Genomic DNA, 23,097 nt, shown 5'->3' with positions numbered 1-23,097 from the left:
AAACCTGTGACCACACTGTAGCTAACTGCTGCAGTTCTGAACATCAATATGAACATCTCCAGAGATATGCCCAAAGGAAACACAAAGGGATTGAAAAAATAAATCTGAGGAAATTAAAAAAGTAGACTTTTTTTTTTTATTTCAAAACAATTTCTACAAAACTTTATATAAACGTTAAGCTATCCTCTTTAAAATTTTGTTATAAAAATCCTACAGGCAATCCTAAAAAAAAAAAAAAAAGCAAAGGCAAGGAAAGGGTGTCACACAGCCAAGAGAAAGGGGCTGTCCTGATTGCACAGACTAATGACCCCTGCCTGGGGCAGACAGGAAGACAGAAGTCTCAGGGGAAGACATTCCCATCAGCCCTTTATGGCACTGGGGGATTTGGATCCCTGTGGACCCTCTACTCCCCAGCAAGGCAACGTGATCGGTAGTGTAAGAGATTCATAAATAGTTCTTCACAAAAACGCTTCACATCAACAGCCTGCTGCAAGATGTCTATTAGCAAGGTTTATAAAAAAAAAAAAAGCCTTCTTCTACAGAAGCAGCCAATCTGAGCACAGCGCTCTGGCTGCAAACACATGGTGTTTGCTTCCATACAGTCTGTTTGGTGTTTATATACCCTCTATAAAAACAAGCAGAAAGTTTGGCATTTTTATTGTTTTTACACTAGCTTTAGGGAAAAAAAAAAAATACACTGAGGCTTTTCCCCCCCAAGACTCTTTGTATTTCATTGGGCCCTTGTTAGCTGAGCAGGATGGATTATGTAGAAAGTTTGGTCCCCCCCCCCTCAAAGTCACTTTGAAATTCAATCCAAAAAGAGCGTTTGTTCAGCACGTCTCATTGGAGGGCACAGTGTTTCCATACAGTCCATTTGTCCCTCAAGGGGCACAGAGCACCGCTGAGCTTTAAGCGTAGAACTCATTTGTAGGGGCTTTCTTGTAGATTGGTTTCTTCCCAAGGTCGTAGCTGCCTTCATCCTTTTTCTTCATGCGATAGACTAAGAGGAGGATCAGGAAGACAGCAAACAGCAGGCCAACTGCTCCTCCTGCAATGAGAGCTGCGGGGGAAAGGAAAGACGGAATTCAGACTGAACTCTGAGGCAACTCCAAGTTCCTAGATCTCAAGATATGTCAACAGCACCAATCCCCAGAACTGCCTCCAGAGGCAGCTTTCCCACATGCCTATCGCTGTAGGTACTGACATTTTCTGCAACAGATGTTCTTGGAAAAAGAGCCAGAAACTGGTTTTCCTCCAACCATAAGCCTATCACATTCCATACTACTCTTCCAGTTAAGGGCTAAAAAGGACTTCTGATAAGACAACCTCCATGCTCGGAGACAAAGAGAGAGCCATACGCCAACTCACTGACAGCATCGACGCCAGGAAGGTGGCACAGCTTTCATTTGAATGAGTTGTAAACTGGTTGTGTGAGCACAGTCTGGAGACTCCATACATCAAATATAGTGCAACACTCCCCACCACCTCCCAGTAAGATTCTCCCCTCTCCTCCAATCAAGTTTATCTTTTGCTGCGACACCTTCGCACTGCAGTGAGCCAGCTCTGATGTTGGGTGGCCTGGCAATCCCAGTCTTCCAGGCAGAAGGATGGCTGCGTATCAGCCTGACCGGCCAAGACCAGCGCTCAGAGCATCATGCTAAGCGCAGGAGGAGGCTTGCCTTGAGACAGATCTGTCCCACATGCTGCTTGGTTTTGCTGCAGACAGAGCAACTTGGATTTGTAACAGCTGGCGAGGTGCTCAGACACCTTACAGGAGCTGTTACATCCCTGGCAGGGCTCAGAAAAGGCAAGCCTTGGGCAGAGGTTAGAAGGACAACGCCAGTGTTTGCTTTAGAAGTTTATGACATGTTGATTTATGGGTAGATATGCCTCTGGCTGAGGCTGGCAGGTGCACGGCAGCTGTCACATGACTTGTGACACTTGTTTAAGCCAACAGTCAGGTGACAAGCTCACAAATAAGCTGTTTACCCAGCAAGGCAAGCAATAGGCTCTTCTGCCATTCAAGGACTAGAAGGCAGAAGTTGCTGTTTACAGGTAGTCACAGTAGTAATGAATCTCACTTGCCTTGTCAGAAGGGAACTGCTCCCCAGAGAACAATACAAGCCATTTTGACTTACAATACGAATAATTTATCGCCAGAGTTTAAGAACAATGTGAATTATTACCTGTAAGAACTTCTGTTCTTTCAAAGATGCTGCTGTTGGCTGTGCTTGCCATGGAGATCTTGTTGGACAGGTTCTCTTCAACAGGTGAAGCTTTGTCTGGAATGATTTCATTGTCCAGCATGGTGTTTTTCTTCTCACCCTCTATCTTTCTCTCTGTATCTCCAGGGATAAAGTTGTCAGATATCTGCAGAGAACAGACAGACCACACCCGTCGGTAAGCAGCACCCAGCCTACCTGCAGCTGAAAGTAGGAGGGCGTGCAAGGAAAGGAAAGTTTGCTCAGTGCTTTATAAGTGTGCTGTTCTGGCTCATGCAGGTAGATTTGTCTCCATGCCTCATCTTGCAGGGGGAAGGGGATTCAGAAAGCTTCAGAAACAGACCAGAGTGGCTTAAAAAAAAATAAAAAAATGCAAAGGTAACACCTACCGCAGGAGTATCCACAGTGGTCAGGTACATGGCATCATCAGAATCCGAGTAGTCTGCAGGAAGGGAAGAAGAGCACACTAAGTTTTCCTCACATTACAAATTGTTTCTCCATAATTCCAACACTTCCAGCAACTGCAGTCTAACTAGACTCTAGTTCTCTCCTGAATACAGTTCCCTCTGATCTGCTGGAGCATCCATCACTTGAAAGTTTTGACTGCACAAAAAAGATCAAAAGATGCAACCCCAAGAGCAACACCTCATGCACACCAGGGATCTTTAGCTGTATGCATGGGACCCTGCTGCAGATTATCTGGAGTTGCTCTGCAGAGCAGGTCTGCCACAGCTTGCTAAGCTAATGCCAAGGGAGGGCAAAGCTCTCACCACCCACCCCTAGAGGATAGCTTGCTAAACCTCTAGTCACCAGATCTGCCCAAACATGTCAAGTACCAATTTCAGGACTTGTTCTTTTCCATTCAGAGAACAAATGCTCACATAAAGGGGACAAGGAGCTGCTGAAACTGGTTTGGGCAGGGAGCTTTGCATGTCACAGGGTTCACTTGCACACCAGTTAGTCCTTTACTGTCTCAGCTGAGGCTAAACAAGGTAAGCTTTAAGCCTTTTAATACTGCCTCAAGATTAGAATTCTATTTATTTGTTAAGTCTCTCACAAGTTCTTCACAGTTCTAAGGAAGAAGCCTCAGCCTCCAACATTTGTTTGGACTCCATCTGTCCTCCCCAAGTGATTCAACCACTTTCACTGCTTTCCTCCAACCCACAGGGCTTTCTCATCTTCGCCTGGCACACCACAGTTCCTTCTGGAGCCCAGGTTTGTACCCTCACTTGGTCATTCTGCAGCTGTTGGCACAGGTTACATACTTCCCCACTCACCTCCAGAGCCAGATACGTCATCTATATCAAACTTATCAGAAGTTAAGTGAGGTGTGAATTCACCAATGTCTTCGTCATCTGGCAGGTCTCCAGAGCCAGGGTAGTTAAGCCATTGGGCATCCATGGTCTCTGTTTCTCTCACCTGGGGACAAGGGGGGGGGGATGAGAGTTAAGTTTCAGACAACTGGGAAGGGTTTCACAAAAGAACAGAGGTTCAGGACCTGTGCTGAGCACATTGCTTCCATCACAAGAACATTAAATGCTGAACTTCCTCTCCAACAAGACATTGTCTTCACTGGAAGCAGCTGAATTCCCCTAGAATTTCTCAGAACAGAAGTGAGAAGTCATAGAGGGGAATTTCCTGAGGGCTGCAGATTCAGGAGGTTCACTGAACAACCATGGGATGGAAACAGCACAACAGGATCTTGGTCAGGAGTTTGTAGCAAAAAAAAAACAGTGCCTTCAGTTTGTCGTAAGGGGATTTGGAAGAACTTCCTGTTCTCAGAGAAAAAGCCTGGCACCCATAAGTCAGCGTGTTTTGTTGTTGTTTTTTCTTCCCCCCCCCCCCCCCCATAGCACCAAAGCTTCACATCAAGGCAATTCATTGTTTCCTGCACTGAGAACAAACCTACTTTATTACCCAAGGGTTAAAACTGGTCTGCCAGTTCCGCTGAATTGCACTGCAATTCAGTATGATGTTCAAGAGCATTTGCTATCAATAATGACCCGCCCAAAGGAAGAGCTTCCCCTGCCTCACCTATTGAAGTGTGTGTAAACAAGTCTATGAAATGAAGCCCAGGATCCGAGGGTCTAACAGCTGTAGCTGCAGACACACATTAGCAAAACAGCAGTGCAGAAGGGCAGCCTGCCCAGCTTGCAGAGCAGCCAGGCCAGAAGAGCCACTCAGACAAGCAGCTGTTTGGCCACAGCAGCAATTTAGACACTAGAACTGATTTGCACTTGGTTCTTGAAGGAGCCACAAGCCCAAACCTCCTGCCCTTGCCAGGGTTATGCAATTTCCCCAAAGCAGCGCTCCTCTCCCAGGAGCCTGGGGCCAGGTGAGGGTCCTGCAGATGCAGTTTCATTGCCCAACACCAGCCCACAGATTCCAACTCAGCTGCCTCCAATTCCACAGCCATGAAGTCATTGGCATGGTGGGAACTTAACCCCTTCCCCGAAGGCAAGGAGCACGATGCAGGCAGACAGGTCCCATAGCTAAGGGCTAGGCTGTCACTAGGCTGTCACTGTTTTTTTTTCTGCTGTCCCCACAGAAGTGCTGGGCATGCTCTTCTTCAGCATCTCTGTGGTTTAAGTCCTAGAGGTGTATCCCAGGAGAACATTTTTAAATAGCCAGAACTATGCCTTCACCCCACAGCTCTTCACACTTGAGGGCTTTGAGAAAGTACAGTTCATGAGCCTAAGTGGGAGAGCAGAGACCGTGGCCAGTTGGATCCTGGTCTCACCCCCCAGCTCTGCTGCTCACTGCTTTGCTAGGACAGGCTGTGCAGCTCCAGGACTTGGAGCACCCCCCTGCCAGCCCAGCCAGGTGTGACACATCCTCCAGCCCAGCAGTGACACCGAATGACAAACCAACTGACAAGTTGTGCCCACTATTGATTTTAGAGGTGAATGCTAACAATCCATCACTATCCAAGCTATGTGTCAACTTCCTCTACTCACAGCCCCAGCCCAGATTTCCCTGCTATTAGCATATTTCTTTTGCCACAAACAAGGCCCTGTGGTGAGAGCAGGATGCTTCTCATTCTGTATGAGGAGCAGTGGCTACTAGATGTGCTTTTCATTAGCTTATTGTGGTATCTTTGGTTTCCCCTGCAACTCTGCTGGAGGACAACCACTGAACGGCCACAGGGCAGGAAGCACTGAGCCCAGCTCTCACAGAGCCCTGCTCCTCTCTGCCTCAGCTGGCACAGGGCAATGGGAGGGGGGTCCGGGGAGGAAGGACTGCTGGGAAGAAATCCTCCTGCCTCCTGGAACCAGGCGTTCCCATCATTGTTGATCACTTGCTCCAAGGCAAATTCATCTCAAGATACGTGAAAGCTAACCAAAACCCGACCCGCCATGGGAACTGCTGCCAGCACACAGCCACACTCCCATTACAGCTCATGGCCATCCCATCGAGGTACAGGGAGGATCAACTCCAGCCCACCTGACCTAGAACAGTAGAGCCATGTTTGCTGTGGGTCTGCTCAAGCAGGCTGCCAGGTCAGATAGCCAGGCTGAATCACAGAGGTCAACAGCCTCTCCTGGCCAGAGTGGCTCAAGGAAAGCCACATTCAGGCCACTGAGCAGCTGGACAGCAGGCTGGCCTTATCAGATCAGCCCAGACATAGGCAAAGCCATGGCAGTCAGCCATGGTGATTAGTACATGCTGTGGAATGCACCACGTTCGTCTGTCAGAAAGCCCTATTTAAATCAGGAGAGGCAGTGTTTACAAGCCAGAGGACATAACAAGGAAATTACTGACTCAGAAACATAAATAAGATTATAGGGGAGCGTTCCCCAAACTCACTCTTCATCATCTCTTGAGTAAGGGCAGGGAAGTTCCTGGAAGCCAGGAGAGCTCTTCAAAGCCCACAGAAAGCTTTTCTTGCGGGCAGCAAGTCTCATTCGTACAGCTTCACCCCAAAGCACAGGAAGCTGGAGGGCTGCCGGGCACCTCGGTGTGTGTCCTGCTCTGTGTGCACCCTCCAGGCACTGGGACATGCTCTCCCAAGAGCAGGCTCCTGAGATGGGTCCTGGCAGCCCGAGAAGAGTTACAGTGGGTACAGCATGTGCAGCAGGCACGTTCCTTGCATACACACCTGTGAGAGGGCACACAGTGCTTTCACAGACTTAAAAGCAAAGGCTCAGGGCTTCTCAAGCGCCACACGGTTCCCTGTAGAGCTGCTCAGAAAGTGCCATTCCTTTCTAAGAGGGAAGACTCAGCCTCCCTATAACCACAGCATCCCCTGAGCTGCCAGGCCACAGAACACGCAGGGCAGCAGCAGGCAGCCCGTGCCAATCCATCTCAGGCCACATTCAGCTGAACGCCCTCTGCAACTGCCAGCTGGAGAAGGACACAGGCCAGAGTCCTCCTGCTGTCTCAGGCTGGAGACCCGCTGGGAGCAGCACACATTGCCCCAGCAGCCAAAGCCAAGCCCTGCTATTGACACGCTTCCTTCCAGGAGAGGTCTGAGCAGAAAACCATTGCTACTGCAGGAGGCTGCTTCCAGGATTTCTTCCTCACACTAAGCAGCTCTGATCCACAGTAAGCACTGAGGGGATTAGCCAATGTGCTAGGGATGGAGCAGCTTTTCCAGCCTGCCAGTGGCAAAAATAAAAGTTTATGCCCTGCTAGACATCAGGCACTTGAACCGTGGACACCATTCACAGCACAGAGGACTCACAAGCCCAGGTCAGGCCACACAGCCAGACAGGCATGGGCACTGTGTGCCCTGCTCCAGTGGGAGCACAGCCGGCATGCAGGCAAGGCTGAGGCCCTGATGGACCTCTGCTCACAGTACCAGCACACCACCAATCCCCAAAGCAGCAGCATCCCTCTGCTGAGGCAGCGAGCAGATCTCTGCCCCATGGGCAGGTCCCCCAGCTGCTGGCTAGTTCTGGGAAATACCAAACCCAGGCAGTTGCCTACTCAGCCCACACATCCTCACCACAACTTTTACAAAATCAACCATTCTGGGACTGGAACGAGGCTTTCAGACACTGAACAGCTTTTATGCTGCTCATTGTCTCTGATCAAACATACCAAGGGTTCAACTAAAGGCTTCTTGGAAGAGCCATCACCAGCACGCTGCACAGGGAGCAGACCTGCAGAGACTCAGGCACCTGGAGCACAGGGAGCTCCTTATCTCCTTTACAACTCCACAACGACAGCCTGGAGGTCTGTGCGTCTCCCTTCCCAGCACTGTGTACACACATCCAGGAGTAAACAGGAGCAAGGTGAAAGTCAGCTTTCCTAGACAAAAGCATGTGGAGCCATGCCAGCCTGAGAGGTTGCAAATTGAGTGAGTGCTGAGGTGCAGACCTGTTAACTCTTTACAGCCTGCAGGGACAGATAAGGTTCTCTTGTGTTTTTTTTTTCTGGGCACAAGAGGCTAACAATATGAATCACTTTGTCTCACTTCAATGGCCAGGGATGACGAACAGCACCTCAGACTACCTCATAAATCCATGGTGTGAGCCCCAGGTGCACACAGGTATGTGCTGGAGCCAGGACTGGGTCTCTAGACAAGCAGATCTATGGGAAATTCCTGTTGAGGGGAGACAGCAACAGAAAAGAAACATCGGGGTACAGGTGCACTCTATCAGCAATCTCTAGGCAGAGCTTTTCCCTATCCCTTTTCCATAAGGCATTTAATAGACACAGAGCATGACATGCTGATGTTGGCAGGGTTCTCCTGAGAACCTTTTTGGGCACTTTTCAGAATCAGGCAGGGGATAGCTGGAACTGTGTGACAGAACATCTTTCCCAGACCCATGCTGCCATGAGCAAATGCCACCTGACAACCCCCCAACATACCCAGCTCACTTGAAGAAAGCAGGGCTACTGGGCAAGGCAGGCACCTGCCCACAGGCAGCACAGAAGCAAGCCCAAAAAGGTTTGGAAGCTTGTAGGAGATCTGAGGGACCCCACAGCACTGGGAAGGGCTGAGTGCACCCAGAGCTGTCCTCCTCAGCACACAGGAAACAGGCAAGGACAGCTATCTTCCCATTTTAACTTAAAATGGAAGTTAGATGGAGCTCCTGCCAGATGGGTAAGGCAAGAGCGTATAGAACTATGCAGTTTTGCTTAGTAGTATAGGCAAGGAGCAGCACCTTGCTCAGTAAGGCAGAGCAAGAGGAACACGTAGGCTGACAAAGCATCACTTGTTTAATGTCATTAGGAGGAGCATCCCCCGCCTCTGTCCAAGCAGGTAGGTAACTGGCTACCCAAGCCCAGCAGACCTCATGCTACACATGGCCAGAAGAGCAGCACGTGCCCAGCACTCACACACGGCCTAGCCCACGTCCCCCTGCCCGCACAGCCCCTATGATTCTTTAAGCCATGTTGCAGCAAGCAGCTCTCCCAGGGCTCACGCAGCAGCCAAGCCATAATCCCTGTGCTGCCAATGACTCCCTAATCCTGGGTTCTGCAGTGCGACCTGCTCTATGGAGTCATCCTTTCCCTGCAATGGGGTTGAGCCCTCCTGGTCTCTGCAGGGATGGGAGCTTGCTAAGTAGGCTTTCCTGCACGTACCAAGTCAAATGTCGGCTGCCTTGGTCTGCTCACACACAGCTACTCTCTCCTCAGACCATAATGCAGCACCAAATAGGAGGACAGAGATTAGAAAGGAATGAATTCCTGTTTAACTGCTCTTGCCTGATTATCAGCCAAGAGCAAAGCCATAAAGATGGTGCCCTTCACCAGTCAGGCACATGCTAGGAACTGTTTAGTGGCAAAATAATTGCAGGAAAGACTCGGTGCCCAGCTCCAGGGCCCACAGAGCCAGGACAGCAGGGTGGGTGGAGGTAGCTGCTCCCCTCCAGCCAGAGTCCACAGAGCTCAGCAGGGCTGCAGATGGCTGTATGTCAATCACTTGCCCTGGAGCAAGTAAAGATAAGGTTCAGAGGAAAACTGCAACAGTGGAAAGCGGGAGCTCATGTGACTTAGGAGGAAAACAACTGCAATGGGGCCGTGCTGAGCCCAAGAGGTTCTCCAGGTCAGGGACAGGAATTCAAATCTAATTCAATGGGGTTTCTATGCTGTCGCAAATCTAATTGTAAGTAGTTCATATACTTCAGTACTGAGGTCTCAGTTCAGGCCATTTCTATCCAAGGCTAAAAAGGGGATTCAGTTTTAGGACTCTCAACTCACTGAGTTACCTATTCTAACACATGAAGCTCCTATGGGATCCCCACCCAAGGGGGTAGAAGAATCAAAAAGGGTGTAAAGGCTCCAGCACACCAGTTTCTCCATCCAGGACTGCTTCTCAAGCTTGGGATTCTTAGTATATCACGTTTCCCCCTCTCCCAGGGAGAGGCCTGCCCTCGCTGCCCTTCCCTAGAATACAACACCCAGTATTTCCCAACACACGTGCAAGCAGAATTTCCACTCAGCAAGAATCGTGTGACGTGCATTTTCAGGCTCTCCACACTCCCTCATGCCAGCACGTTAGCAGACTGAGCTGGGCAGACACAGACTTCAAAGGCTCAGGAGCACAGAGCCTTTCCCAGGCGGCTATCAGCTTGTTTGTGCAGCCAAGATTCCCAGCGCTGTGCCCTACAAATTCCTCCCCCCTACCACCCACTTTAATCTAATCAGAAATAGGAGCCCAAAGATCTCGGCTGAGCCCAGGTTGGGCTATTTTTGGTTGTGCTGTTGGTAAAGCTGCCAGGCAAACAGCACGCAGCAGAGGAAGTTATCAGTCTGAAAGCACCTAGGATGAAAGAGTGGGACCACTCTGCTATCAGGCTATGCCTATGTAAGCATTTGTATGAACACAAAACATCAACAGCAGGGATTTTCTCTTCTTAGCTACCATGGTAAAGATTGGAGTTTTGGTGCATGGAGATTTTGTTGTGTTGTTTTGTTTCTTTAACTAGAGCCATCACTGGCTGCACAGAGGCAGCTTCCCAGCTCCCTCACCACTTCTCTGCATACTCACGGTCCCTCTGTTCCTGACTGTGACAAAGTTATTGCTTTGCTCCCTCCTTCCTCAGCTCTGTGAAGCCTGCACCCAACCAGACTAACAAGTCATTTAGTAACCAACGTACGGTACCAGCTCCTCATACTCAGCCTCAGGAAATTTGGAATTAGCGCCAAGAACAGCCCGCACATAAACAGCCTCCTGCAAGAGCCTGGCTCCAGAGTCTGCTCTGCACTGTGGACTTGTAATAAATATTTATCTCACTGGGAACAGAGTCTTCGGAGCCCAAGCTCCTGACATCAGTACTAACTCCATGTATTTCCATTTGAGGTAGGAGGTCAGCAGAAAGTTCTCAGCTGCTGAAAGAGGAATACAGCCCCCAGAAGCAGTTCTGCAACTCTCCTTGCACCACACTGGCCAGGATCCATCCCTCCCCCACCCACAGGAGCCTTGCTGCTCCCAGCTCAGCATCCCACTTCCCCATTGCCTTCAAGACCAAAACCAGACCCGAGACACATCAAGATCCCCAACCACTGTGCATTTCAGCTGGTTTTGTAGCAAGTCCAAGGCAGGCACTTTCCCAGTGCAGTCATTAATGCACACCAACAGCTCTTTTTATTGCTACGGTTTGACTGTAACTGCAGCCAAAGGGCAGGAGGCAGGGTCAGCCTCCCAGCAAGGTAAACAGGGCAGGGCCACAGCACTTTGTCTTTGGGGTTTTACAGCAGACAGACTGCTGTTCTGCTTACGCTGCGATGGAAACATCTTCCTCTCAGCAGCCAAAGCTGGGCAACATCAGAAGGCAGAAATCCTTCCCAAGACTGAATTTGTTTGACCAACAGAACACAATTTGTTTAAGCAAGAAGAAACCTGGGTTTTACTACATGACACAGGCTGCTTGGCTAACGCACTACGTGCCTAGCAGTCTCCTTCCCACCCCAAGGAGTGTCTCGCTGACATTTTAATTAACAGCTTTGATTTTTCAGTTATCCCAATGATTTGTCTAACAAAAACCATTCAGTGTTTTGTAAGCAGAGTCTCAGCCTCAAAAGACTCACGGATACATCCGACACGAGCACATATTTCTAGCAAAAACAAGGCTTTTACAATAAGGGTATTTCGAGAGTAATGTAGCTGTGTCTTATGTGCCTCCCCCTCCTACGCTGACATTTTCTCTAGATTCGGAATTCAGTACTCAGCCTCCTCTTTATGACTTCCCACTCCTCTGTCTTGCTATGAACACTTTCGGTCACTTCAGATATCACCGCCCTCCTCTCTCCATCCAGCTGTATCTGTCTGAAAAGGCAGCACCCATGGAGCTGCCAGAGCAAGTTAGGGGCTGCTTGAGACAGCACAGATTTCTCAGAAGCCTTCGCCAACACTAATTCAGCTAGCAGCAGCAGTAACATGGCAGAGAGCAACAAACTGAGACAGATGAGACAGGAGGCAGCAGTCAGACAGCACAGCCTGGCTGCTCAGCAGCACCAGCTCTGCATTTACCCCTCTCCTTCCCCCGTAAGAGACCCAGCACTATGCCTCAGTGCCAAGCAAGTCTGAGTCACTGCACTGGGGCCAGGGCAGAGCCGTTACTCACACTGTGACAGCAGTCTCAGGAAGCTGAGTGCCAGAAATCCTGAGTCACACGCTGCTGCTGCAGGGCTGACGGCACACAGCAGAGCTGGACCGAGGTACCAGCACTTACCGGACATCTGAGTACATGGTTAGAGAAAAAAATAAAAATAGAAATCCGAACTAATCCAGAAATGCAGCCCTAACAGATCATCACCACGGGATCCTTCACAGCCCCTCAGTGCAGTAGCTCATTATGCACCAACTCCAACCAGGCTGCTGTGTCTATTCAGAGCCACCAAGTCCAGTTTCATCACAACAGCCTCATTCTATTGCAGATCATTTGAATCTTTAATCTGAAGTGTTTGCATTCCGCACCGTCTCAACAAACAGCCACACACTCTGCACAACAGCAGCCCAGAGGTCAGACGTGCTGGATCTGTCCAGTTTTAGTGCTTCAGCTGCATTAGCTTCACATCTGAGACTATAAAAGCAGCAGGACCCCTCTGTCGTCATAGGGCATCAAGGAACAAGCTGTGCTGAGAGGGGAGAATACAGCTGCAAGGATTTAAGAGCAATCTGGAGAGGATAAACCTTAACTTGAGAGCAAAGAAGTGCTTCAAAGGATGGATGCTCCATTTTTATCTAGCCAAAGTATGAGCTGGGGAGTCCTGAGCCATCAGCCAGCCAGCACACTTCCAGAGCATTTCCCAGCGGTGGGAGTCAGAAGGGAAGAATTCTGCTGAAGTCTGCACTCTGAGCAGCCTCCAGCCTCGTGGTGGAAGTGGGACAAGTGCATCAGGAAAGTGATGGGCCACTCCAAGAACACCAGGGCAGGGTGAGAACAGGGAATAGTCTCCTGACCCCAAACATTCAGGCATACAAAGCAACAGCAAAGGCTCAGAGAAGAGGAAAGAGGTGAAGACGCATAGGAAAAAACATTTCCACAACTGTTGGACTGGATACAGACCTCAGCAGGACCTTGAAATGCCAAGGTCTTGGGAGACAGCAGCAGGAGGGATAGGAAAACAAGCACTCGTTGTCCAGCTGCCTTAACTTCTGAGAACCAACAAGCCTCAAAGTTCAGCCATCTCATTAGCCATTCCCAACAAGGTACAAGGCACTGGAGAGCATACTGTCTTCCACACCTTCCCAGCATTCATCATGACAATCAGCTCTAGGCTTGGCACAGGCTCCTTCCCTTCAGGAGGAAGGGGCATCGCCTCCCACTTCCAATCCTACCACTCTGCATTTTAGGTAGGCCAAGGCAAAAGCCAGGATTTGCTGTAGATGTTCAGCTGCCCCACAGGCTTGCCAAGTCATTAAGTAAAACAAAGTAAAACACACAGATAGCTGTGTCTTGATTTGATTGGGAGGGACAGATGAGAAACTGGGCAAAGAGCAGAAAGAACAGGCCTGGGGGATCAATGGCAGCAGGACAAGCCAAACCGGTTTTAACATTAATAATGCTGTACTACTTTCCAAACATGGCTATCATCAACAAGACACCAGCTTTGCCAATCAGAAGTCCTCCAAGCATGATTGCCTTGAACCAGAAATGGAGCCCACAGGCAGCACGAGGCCTCTCCCCCTCTCCCTGCACCCTCCTCAGCCAGCAGCTTTCAGGATGGATTTCTGCTCGGCTGCGCTGCACGAACACAATGCAGCACTGCGTGGAAACTTTCTGCTTTCTCTGAGGCAGCAAAGCAGGATGGCTGCAGCTTGCAGACCATTCGCACTGCTGAGCTCACAGCAGAAGCAGTCTTCTTCAGTAGCGTTAACAACAGGAGCAGGTCAGGCCTGCAGCAAAGACACTACTGCTGGTAATAATTGTCTTCCCCCATGCTGCCAGGGGCCAGCTAGATGCTGGAAATTCAGGCAGAGCTTTGCAATGCTGCCCTGCTCCTCCTTAGCTCCACTCATCCCATGCGTTAGCTGCGCTGCTGGCTTCCCACCCATCTCCCCAAAGCCCCTCGGACACCCAGCACAGCCCTCCCTATAGCCTTTATTCCCTGGAGCACTCACTCAGGGAGGGCTGAGGAGCACAGATCCAGCTGGAAAGCCCCCACCCCCAACAGGGAACAAGCTGATGTCCTCACACCAAGCTGCAGTAAGGCAGCCACCCACCACCCCGGCACCAACGTCACACTCAGGCACTTTGCTCACAGTCCCCACCCTTTTACACATCCAGGATTGCTTCACACCGATAAATCCCATCCATGCCAACAAGCCGTGCGAGGGGAAAGGAGCCAAAGCATTTCTGTTTGCACAGGCTCAGGGAAACGTTCAGGCACCAAATCACTCTCAGAAGCCATACTCTTACGTAAGCACAAGAAATACAATCCCCGTCTTGTGAAGAAACAGCTACCTGCCTTCACCCTGCCACACGCTGTGCAGCCCTGCACGTTTTGGCAAGGCTATAAAAACGAAGAGGAGGAGCAGCAGCAGCGCTCTCCCAAACTTTGTCATCCTGTCTCCTCCCTGGCAGCCTGAAACCTAAACTGTTTGTTTGCACAGGACTCTGGAGTAGGTCAGTATTACTGCTGGAGCGCACAGCCTGCCTGACGCAGCCAAGAGGACACTGACAAACACTCCATATGGCTCTGCAAAAGGACCTACAGAATCCATCTGTTCAAAATTTGTTGTCTTTGCAGAAATTCGATGCTCGCAGTCCATTCCATTCTCCAGAGACATCAAGTTGCATTTCATACCAAACATGGTCAATGCAGCTTCCAGATGCTGTCTGCCCCAAAAGTTTGCCCTACTGGTTTGGGCCAGCTCTTGAAAGCACAATTCACGTGCTTAACAGCAGGGATAAAAGCACCAGATTAGAGCAAAGTGGATTGGAGTTGGTTGGTCTTAGCAGAGAGCAGCTGACAATCGCTGCTGACATTCTGTGCGATGTTTCCATTTCCCAACCAGCAGCTCCCCAGCCTGCCCTTACTGGAAAGCAGTGCCCAGTGCTTATCTGGGCACCCAGACCCACGCAGAACAGAGCGATATGGATAATCAAACCTAGTTTTGAGATCCTTACATCTCCTGTAGTAATTATATTAACACCAGCAACTCCTTCAAACGGATACAGAAATCCTGTGCTATTGGGAAGAGGGACACAAACACAAACAGGGAAGGCAGACCCCCAAAACCTCTGCTTCACAGGGAAGACCATATGTACCAGCTTGAAGCACTATAACTCCTTTATTTTACTTTCTTATGTTTAAAGGAGTCTTAAATTATTCACCCATTCCCTTAGAAAAGGGAGGTTGGTCCGAGAGCCATGAGGACAGCAGGAACCAACACAGGCACGTCCCGGTACGACAGGGACACGCACCCAGATGCGGCAACGCACTGCACCTAAGCCATCATAAACCGGCAATAAAAGAGGGATTAAAGGCCAGTAAGTCCATAACCAGCAGTTGGAGATCAAAGCCGGAACGGAGAGCAGTTCGTTTCTACGACGCACCCGCCGCGTTCATTCCGCCGGAGCCGATAAGAGAAGGCAGAAGGGGCAAGCAGGGAGGAGGAGCGGCACTCACCGACTCGGCGGCGGCAGCGGCCAGCAGGAGGCCGAGCAGGAAGGCGGCGCGGAGCAGCGGCATGGCGAGGCGAGGCGGTGCGGGGCGCCGAATCGGAACGGAACCCAACGGCCAGCGCGGACGGCAGCGGCTCTACCCGCTCTCCGCCGCAGCGCCGCTTATAGCCGCGGTGCGACCCGCGGAGGCGGAGCGAACAACAGCGCATCGCCCCGCCCCGCCCCGCCCCGCAGGGAATGCCCGCAGACCCCGGCGGGAGGAGGGGGGGGGAAGCGAAGCGTCGTGTGCTGCGTGTCCCATCCCGGCTGGGACAGACGGCGGCTGCTGGGGAGAGAAGGAGGGAAGAGGACGGAGGGGAGGGGGGGGTGCGGAGAAAAGGGAAAAGAGGAGAGGGAAGAGGGACTAGGACAGGCGGGAGAAATGGAAAGAGGGAAAGCGGATGCGCCAGTTTGGTTTTCGCAGCATTCCAAAAGCGAGAGTGTTGTGCTGGCAGATAGCGGAGGGGTTTTCTGTCCGCCTCTCGCTGTGTCGTCGCGGTTCTGAAGCGGTGCGTTGCGTCACGCGGTTCTGTTTGGAGGTGGAAAATGAAACCGCTCCGTCTCTTTTCTGTGCAAGTGGGAAGCGTCAAAAAAAAAAAAAAAAACCAACACGCGGCCAATAAAAAACAACACCCGTCTCCAGCACGGTTTAACTATTTCAGATGGTTTGTGTGTGTGTGTGTATGTGTTTCCTTTTTTCTTCTTTGCCATTTATTACTTTGCCCCATGCTGAGTGTTTGCTTGTGTCTGTTGGCAGCATCCACTTCTGCCCTTGCAAAGCCCGGGGTTCACCTGAACAACCACACGGGGTGCTCCTTGTCCCCGTGCCTTGCTCACTGCAATCACATTGCACTGCATTTGAGCTTTACCTCACTGAGAATAACATACATTCTGACTGGGGAATCAACGCCCAGCTGACAGAGCAATGTGTGCCGTGATCCCATCAGCCTGTTGTGGATGCAAACTGCTAGATTTGGTTCTCAGCTCACTCCAACACTACTAAGCTAACCCACGAGACCATGTAGCTGCCCCCCGTCCCACATTTACATTCTAACAAGCCCACAGATAAAGCAGTCTCACAGGTGAAGCAGCCTTTCCAACTGCCAAAGGGTGCAAGTGGAGGCCAAGAGGTCTCATCAGTTTGTGTTAACACTGTGCCTGCAGCTGGGGCTTTGCTGGCAGGAGACTCTCCTCATCGCTTCATCAGCAGTTGGCATCGTATGAACTGACAAGGAGTGCTGCTCTGAGCTTGATAAAATAAAATCCAAAGAGAGCACTCCTCTAGGTAAGGGTAGGAAGCAGTCTGGAGGTGATGGTGGAGTTTTCTTGAGTACCAGCCCCTCTGTGCCAGCAATTTCTCACTAAACCTCTCGTTCTCCTCAGCGCCCAGGCCAAGGCTGTGAGGAAGGGCTGCTTACCACGAGCTGGATTGCTGCCCTTCTTTGTCAGCCCCACTTCATCACACGGGAGCTCATGGAAGAGCAGGCAGGGAGCCTGGCTGCAGTCAGCCTCCAGTTCTGCACAGCCAGGTAGCAGGAGGTGGAAGGCAACAAGAGCATGCTGCAGGGGTTCATATGCATGACAACATCTGCTAGACAGGAGACAGCCTCAGCAGCACAGTGCAGATAGAAGCAGTGAAACTCTCCCTAACCTTCTGTGTGACTCCTACACTTGTGTGCATGTGGCCACAGCCCTGCTAACCCCTTTCCAGGTAAGGCAGTAACCGCAAAGGTGCTCTCAAAACCAGCTGTCTGTGTTGTGGCTACAAACACTGCTGACTTTCCTGTTAATTTCCTCTAGATACAAGCACAACAGGCAGTACACTTCCCGGTTATTACATATCTCGACACTGCTACAAAATCTCTCTATGTGGCACGAAACATCATTTTCCCTCCAAAGGAAATTCTGATCATGTTGAGCTTCTCTGCTTCAACAGAATGGGCAGGGCAGTGTCCATCGCGGCCACACCTGTGTGCATAATCCTGCAAACAAAGCGACAGAAATCTTGGGCTTCTGGAAACAGAAGGGAAAATTAAACTCAATTAGAATGTACTTTCCAGCCTTGATACAAATTTACATAACTCTACCAATGACATTTTCACAGTGTGTCTCATCGATCCACCCCTCTACCACACACACACAAAGTTTCTGCCACAGTATCTCAAAAGCAATCATCAGAGAGGAAATGCAGCCACTGAAATCATAATGTGGTTCTTTAAAACCATGACATATCACACTCAGCTTCATTTCGCCCTTCAAATCTCTCCTCTGAAAACAATGACATTCTCCTCTCTGAACAACACAGAAAAATTGTGGGTATGAGACATTCATGGAGAGAGACAGGACAAATGGACCCAGCCAGAAAAACACACAGCTGAGATGCACTTTCTTGAAACCTCACTGAAAGTGAGGGAAGCAGAAGGAAAGGAAAGAAAAAACACACACTGAGCCTCACATTTGTTCTGGTCAGCGAATGTTCTCATTCAAGGTGCATCAGTTCCCTTTTACAATCAAAATTACAGTTGGCAGAGAAAGAGAAGTAACATAGGCTGGCCACAATTGTTCCTAACCCAGTTTCCCATCCTTGGCTCTACCCTGAAAATAAAAACACCTGCTGAGTCCCAGCACGTGATACAAACACAGTGGATGTAGCATGCAGTGTCCAGCTATAATTCATTTGGAGGGTGAGGGAAATCATACAACTAAAGATATGTCTAATCCTGAGAAGGCCAGATGCTGAGCCTTCTTCAATAATGCTAGATCACAAATTCTACTGCATTTCCTAGGAAAAGAGATTTTTTAGCCAAGCTCAGCACACTTCCTACAGATGGATTTTAAAATGGGCTTAGCACAGGATTCTCTAGCATTGAGAAAAGTTAGGGAGAGTTTTTAAACACTTCTACCTGCCTGGGAAAGTACAGATGAACAGAGATCAGTTCAGATGCCCTTTGTACTTCAGTTGGTAAAATATGGATGGCCTAAACAAATAGTTTCCTGTTCTAGGAAATAATTCCTGAGTAGGAAGAACGCCACTACCCTATCCACCCATTCGTTATGGAAAGAATCACCGGATAAATAAGATATTCTTGTTCCATACTCCTGATAAAGAAATTACATGTGATCTGGGCACTTTCTGTAGGTACGTGCTGTGTCCTGGGCATATTGCCATTTCTTCTTTCACCTGCAGGTGACATGCAGGTGTCACACACAAAGCTGTCAGCTCTTCAAAAAATGACATTTAATCAGAAGCCAGGCAAGAAACATGTACAGCAGTGATCTCTGTGTTTCAACATCCTTTTCCCTTCTAACACATCTTCCCTTCACAGTTGTCTCCAACTTTCATTTTAACTAAGAAGAAGAAAAGGGAAATAGAAAATGCACTTATTTTCCCCCAAACATTTCCCTTTCAGGTCCACTTTAACCCTTCCCACTGAGAGGGGATGTGAGGCAAAGCTCCCCTTGGAGAGAATGTCCTCTGTTTCAGGAGGAGGACACAGTCCTCTAACCAGGAGGATGAGCTGGGCCAGGGAGTGCAGTCAGACAAACACAACCATGCAATGTGCCATTGCCAAGCCAGCCAGGAAATGCCTTCATGTTCATGAGATGGTGCAGCTGGGGTGCAGCTGAGCCCCAGGACTGAGCACAAACCTTTGTGCCACGGTGCTTCACTGCCTCTGTTACGTTCCCTGTCCAAAAGGCAGTCTGTACCCAGGTCTGACATCACGGCTACTTTCAGCTATGGGGCAGTGACCAAGCAGGGAGGAGACTCGAATCTGGAGGGAATCCAGGTCAGTACCTCCTAAAACACCATCTCCTACCTTGTGATTGTAGGGAAGACTGGGTAAATCAGAAATACTCTTGCTGATGACAGTGGTGTGGAAAGATACCCAGAAATTATATCATCAGCCCTGCCAGGAATTCTGTTACATGAGCTTGGGGTTTGGGATGACTAAATAACTCTCATTTCTGCTGGCAGAGGAAATTTAGTCTTACAGAGCTTCAAAAAGAAATAAGGAAGTGGAAATTAGCAGCAAAATGATGGCTTGCACGTCTCAGAGGCAAGCACAGCAGATTTCAGGAAAGGAAACCAATTTCTACTAAGAGTTAACAAAGGAAGTGCCAAATCTCGCAGTGCTCAGCAGTGCGCTGCCAGCAGGCAGCCCGAGAGGTCTGGGATTTCCCCATGCACTCATGGAGCTGGTGAGCTCTGGCACAGCCCATCTCCCCACAGGCTCAAGCCAAAGCTCGGCAGGCACAGCCCACAGCCTTGTGCAATCCTGTCAGGGAGCATCAGGTCTGGGAGTAGGGAGAGAAACGTGTCCAGCACACATCAGCACGGTGACATCCGCAGCACGAGGGAGGAGAATCACGCAGCAAGGCAGCCTGCGGAACTTCCATATTGGGAAACGGAACAAAACGTCACGAGAGAAGAGCGGAGATTCTCATCTGAGTTCCCAGAGCCAGAAATGTTCCACACCCACAGGGCCGTGAGTTCTTCTCCCCCTCCCACAGGGCTGCAGGCACTGCTGGGCCGCGCTGCCCGCGCCGGCGGAGCTCAGCCTGGAGCAGCAGGCCGTTGAGGCCCGGAGGGGCTCGCAGCGCGGGCACCGCGCAGCGCGGAGTCCTCCGGACCGCGAGGGGGCGCCGTATCGCGCCGCCGCCGCCGCCCACCGAGGCCGCTTCCGTCGCGCCGGGCGGGCGGGCGATGGCGGCGCAGTTCCGCAGCTACGTGTGGGACCCGGCGCTGATCGTGGCGCAGATGGTGCTGCTGCAGGCCGCTTACTACAGCTCGCTCGGGCTCTGGCTCGCCCTCCTCGGCGCCTTCGGCAGCACCGGGCCTTCCCTCCATCAGATCTTCAGCGATGAGGTAAGTGTGCGGACGGTGGGCCCTGCGGGGCTCCAGGCCGTGTCCGTGTGTCAGTGTGTCCGTGTGTCAGTGTGTCCGTCTGCGCTTCCCGCCGCGCGGCAGCCCTGAGGCAGGCCGGCCCGTGCTCTGTGCCGGTGTCCCGGCTGGCAGCTGGCTGTATGGGAAGCACCCTGTTTGAAGGCAGCCCCTCTGCTCCCCGCTCATTGCTGGGCAGTCGGACTAAATAGCTTGTAAAGATCCCTTCCAACTCAAACGATTCTGTGAGCCCGCCCTGGACACGTGCCCTTCACCTTGTGGTCTGTCAGTGTGGATCCAGCAGCTCTTTCTGTACAGGTTCCCAGGCAGAGAGACAGACCCACTAGAAGGACTGCTGTAACTGCTGGGGCTCCTTGTACTGACCGTAACCAACGCAGGGCAGTTGGTGTGGCTGGGCTCTGGGCTGTCATTTGTGCTGTGATTTCTTACTAATAATGCTATGTAGATTCTAGGCTTCTCGACTCCGCCTGGGAGGCTCTCCATGATGGCTTTCGTCCTCAATGCACTCACCTGGTAAGTCAGCAACTAGCTGGAGCACACACAGCACTTCTGTCATTCTAACGGTTCTGGTGTCTTGAGCTTGTTCATTCATAACGTTGAACTTTAAGAGAATTCAGCATAGTTTACTGCCTCTCCCAAAACATCTCATGGAAGCCCAGTGCCTGGTGAGCATGTCTGCTGAGATCAGGTTATTCCCTGCTCTTATCTGGAGAGGAGTGCAGGTGGGAACTGCTGACTCCAAAGGTGACTTTGGAGACATTTGACTTCACTGTCTCAGTGAGAGATTTTACCAAAAGTTAGAATTAATGAGTCTCAGCAAACTGATCTATAAACAGTAATGTACTTTGCACCTGCCATTGGGCAAAGATTTTTGGGGGAGATCATATAGAAGGCCAGTCAGGCTTTTTAAGCTGAAAGCTCATTTCCCTGCCATCATGTAATTAAAATGCTGTAAGCCACTTAAATCTTGCAGCAGCATCTGCGAGTAAGGTGAGAAACAACCTATCCCTAAAACAACTGAGAAGTTTTGAAACAACTGAATTAGCAGCACCAATAACTTGTTAGCTCTTGCTGTAACCCCTTTTCCATAGGCATGATGCAGTTTGTTTATTCACCTGTCTTTAATTTGCAGTGCTCTGGGCTTGCTGTACTTTATCCGGCGAGGAAAACAGTGCTTGGATTTCACAGTCACAGTTCATTTCTTCCATCTTCTGGGCTGCTGGATTTATAACTCGCACTTTCCCTCAACTCTGACATGGTGGCTGGTGCACATCGTATGCACGGCACTGATGGCTGCAATTGGGGAGTACCTCTGCATGAGGATAGAACTTAGGGAAATCCCGCTGAATTCTGCTCCCAAATCCAATGTATAACTTGCTCTGGCAACAACATGCTGCATTGCGTCATTGTTTCCAGTACAAGTACATCTAATGCCTGAAAGTCATCACTGAAGAAGCACAGCAGGTCTGTTGAGACTTTTTTTTTTTAAGGACTGCGTGAGTGTGAGCATCTCCTCTGTCATCATCAGACAACAGGGGAGGAGAAGATGTTTATTTTATTAACACTAAGCATTTAATGACTGTATGGCAAGCGTGCTCTTAAACTTTTCACTCTTGAGACTGTTAAAAGCCAGGTAGCAAAACTTCACAAGGAGGAGCATCTGGAATTTAATAAATGTGAAAGGTCCCTGTATGAGTACTGCAATAGTCAGCTCGTTTTGCAGGAGCTGGTACTATGAGCAGTGGGGCTGGGAGCTGCTGCATCTGGGCTGACACTAGTTTGTGCTTTGGTTGGAAAAAAAGTTAAGGAAGTGAATGAATGGGGTAAGAAAGGATATGGCTATACTTACCTGAATCACCAGCTGGGACCCTAAAAACCTTGTAATGTTAGATGGGGTTGTTTGCTCTTTCCATGTTTAATACATAGAGATGTCAGACAGCAGTTTGCTGAAGAAATCTTTTGTAACAATAAAAGTATTATGTTGCTGTGAACGTGTTACAGTTCTCCTGGGAAGCTGAGCACTTCAAAAAATACCACCAATGTCTGTATCATGGCAACAGAGGAGGATACAGACAGAGAAAAACATAATTCGTAGGCTGCCCCCTGTTCCTGCAGTAAATATCTCATACCTCTCCTCTGTAATCAAGGCATCTGTGAGTGCTGTCTGGGGAAATCAGCAAACATAATGCTCACTTCAGGAGGAGTATCAGCAGTCCAGGGCTCCACAAGCTCAGTCCTAGGCTGGAGCTGTCTCAGGTAAGCCTGCAAAGGTTACCAAGAGCTGTTCATATTTACCTGGTTCTTACCTCTGACTTGGAGAAAGAGGAAAAGAAAAAAAATAGCCCACAGCAGATCTGATCCGGCTGAGGTGATGTTTATTCAGGTGAGAAACTGCTGCTTGTTTCTCAGAGTGATCGGACGTGCTTTCTTTTAGAGGCACTTCCAACAACCCCACTCACAAGGCAGTCACAAATTGCGTCGCTGCCAGGAGGCCGAGCGGTTCCTTCGGGACCCGCAGCCGCACAGGCAGACCTGCATCCTGCGGGGCGGCCGCTGAGGGGCGTTTGGGTTCCAAGAGCCTGAAAGGGTGCAAGGCAAGTTCTGGAGGAAGAATTTCTGCTATGCACATCTGGCTGTGGTAGTTTTATTTTGTACGTTAACGTTTGTAAATGTTAATTTGTGCAAATTACCTGCTAATTTGGCTTGTTGAGAATTGATGGGATGATTTGAGTTGCAGATGATAAATTCTTTGAAGTTGCTCTTTTGTTACTGGGGGAACTGTATTTCAACTCCTACTTTCATATTCTGTGAATTTGGGCAGATTGATATGCAAGTGTTTTAAATACCTGGCAAGTTTGCTGCGGAGAAGGAAGTGTTGCAGGTTACATGTGCTTAAGCACAGCTTCTC

The 23,097-nt window shown here is 49.9% G+C and overlaps 2 protein-coding genes across 3 annotated transcripts; one reads left to right on the top strand and one right to left on the bottom strand.

Annotated features, from left to right (window-relative positions):
- Window positions 1-858: 858 nt before the first annotated feature.
- On the bottom strand, window positions 859-15,328 carry SDC4 (syndecan 4). Its single transcript, NM_001303160.1, has 5 exons — window positions 15,252-15,328; window positions 3,500-3,641; window positions 2,612-2,664; window positions 2,187-2,370; window positions 859-1,060 (listed from the first exon to the last, which is right to left on the bottom strand). Exons 1-5 carry the CDS (start codon window positions 15,312-15,314, stop codon window positions 909-911), a joined length of 594 nt encoding a protein of 197 aa, NP_001290089.1. The 5' UTR covers window positions 15,315-15,328; the 3' UTR covers window positions 859-908.
- A 4,037-nt stretch (window positions 15,329-19,365) lies between these two features.
- Window positions 19,366-22,180, top strand: SYS1 (SYS1 golgi trafficking protein). Of its 2 annotated transcripts, XM_085241223.1 has the most exons (4): window positions 19,366-19,486; window positions 19,571-20,153; window positions 20,635-20,702; window positions 21,322-22,180. In XM_085241223.1, exons 2-4 carry the CDS (start codon window positions 19,992-19,994, stop codon window positions 21,560-21,562), a joined length of 471 nt encoding a protein of 156 aa, XP_085097349.1. In that variant the 5' UTR covers window positions 19,366-19,486; window positions 19,571-19,991; the 3' UTR covers window positions 21,563-22,180. The 2 variants fall into 2 exon arrangements, with proteins under 2 accessions (XP_085097349.1, XP_003212014.2); XM_003211966.4 differs by having other exon boundaries at window positions 19,430-20,153.
- The last annotated feature ends 917 nt before the right edge of the window (window positions 22,181-23,097 follow it).

Source organism: Meleagris gallopavo, chromosome 22, assembly GCF_905368555.1.
Source record: "Meleagris gallopavo chromosome 22, MGAL_WU_HG_1.1, whole genome shotgun sequence".
Taxonomy (NCBI): domain Eukaryota; kingdom Metazoa; phylum Chordata; class Aves; order Galliformes; family Phasianidae; genus Meleagris; species Meleagris gallopavo.
The sequence above is the reverse complement of the archived record's forward strand: the minus strand, read 5'-3'. Positions and strand labels throughout refer to the sequence as shown.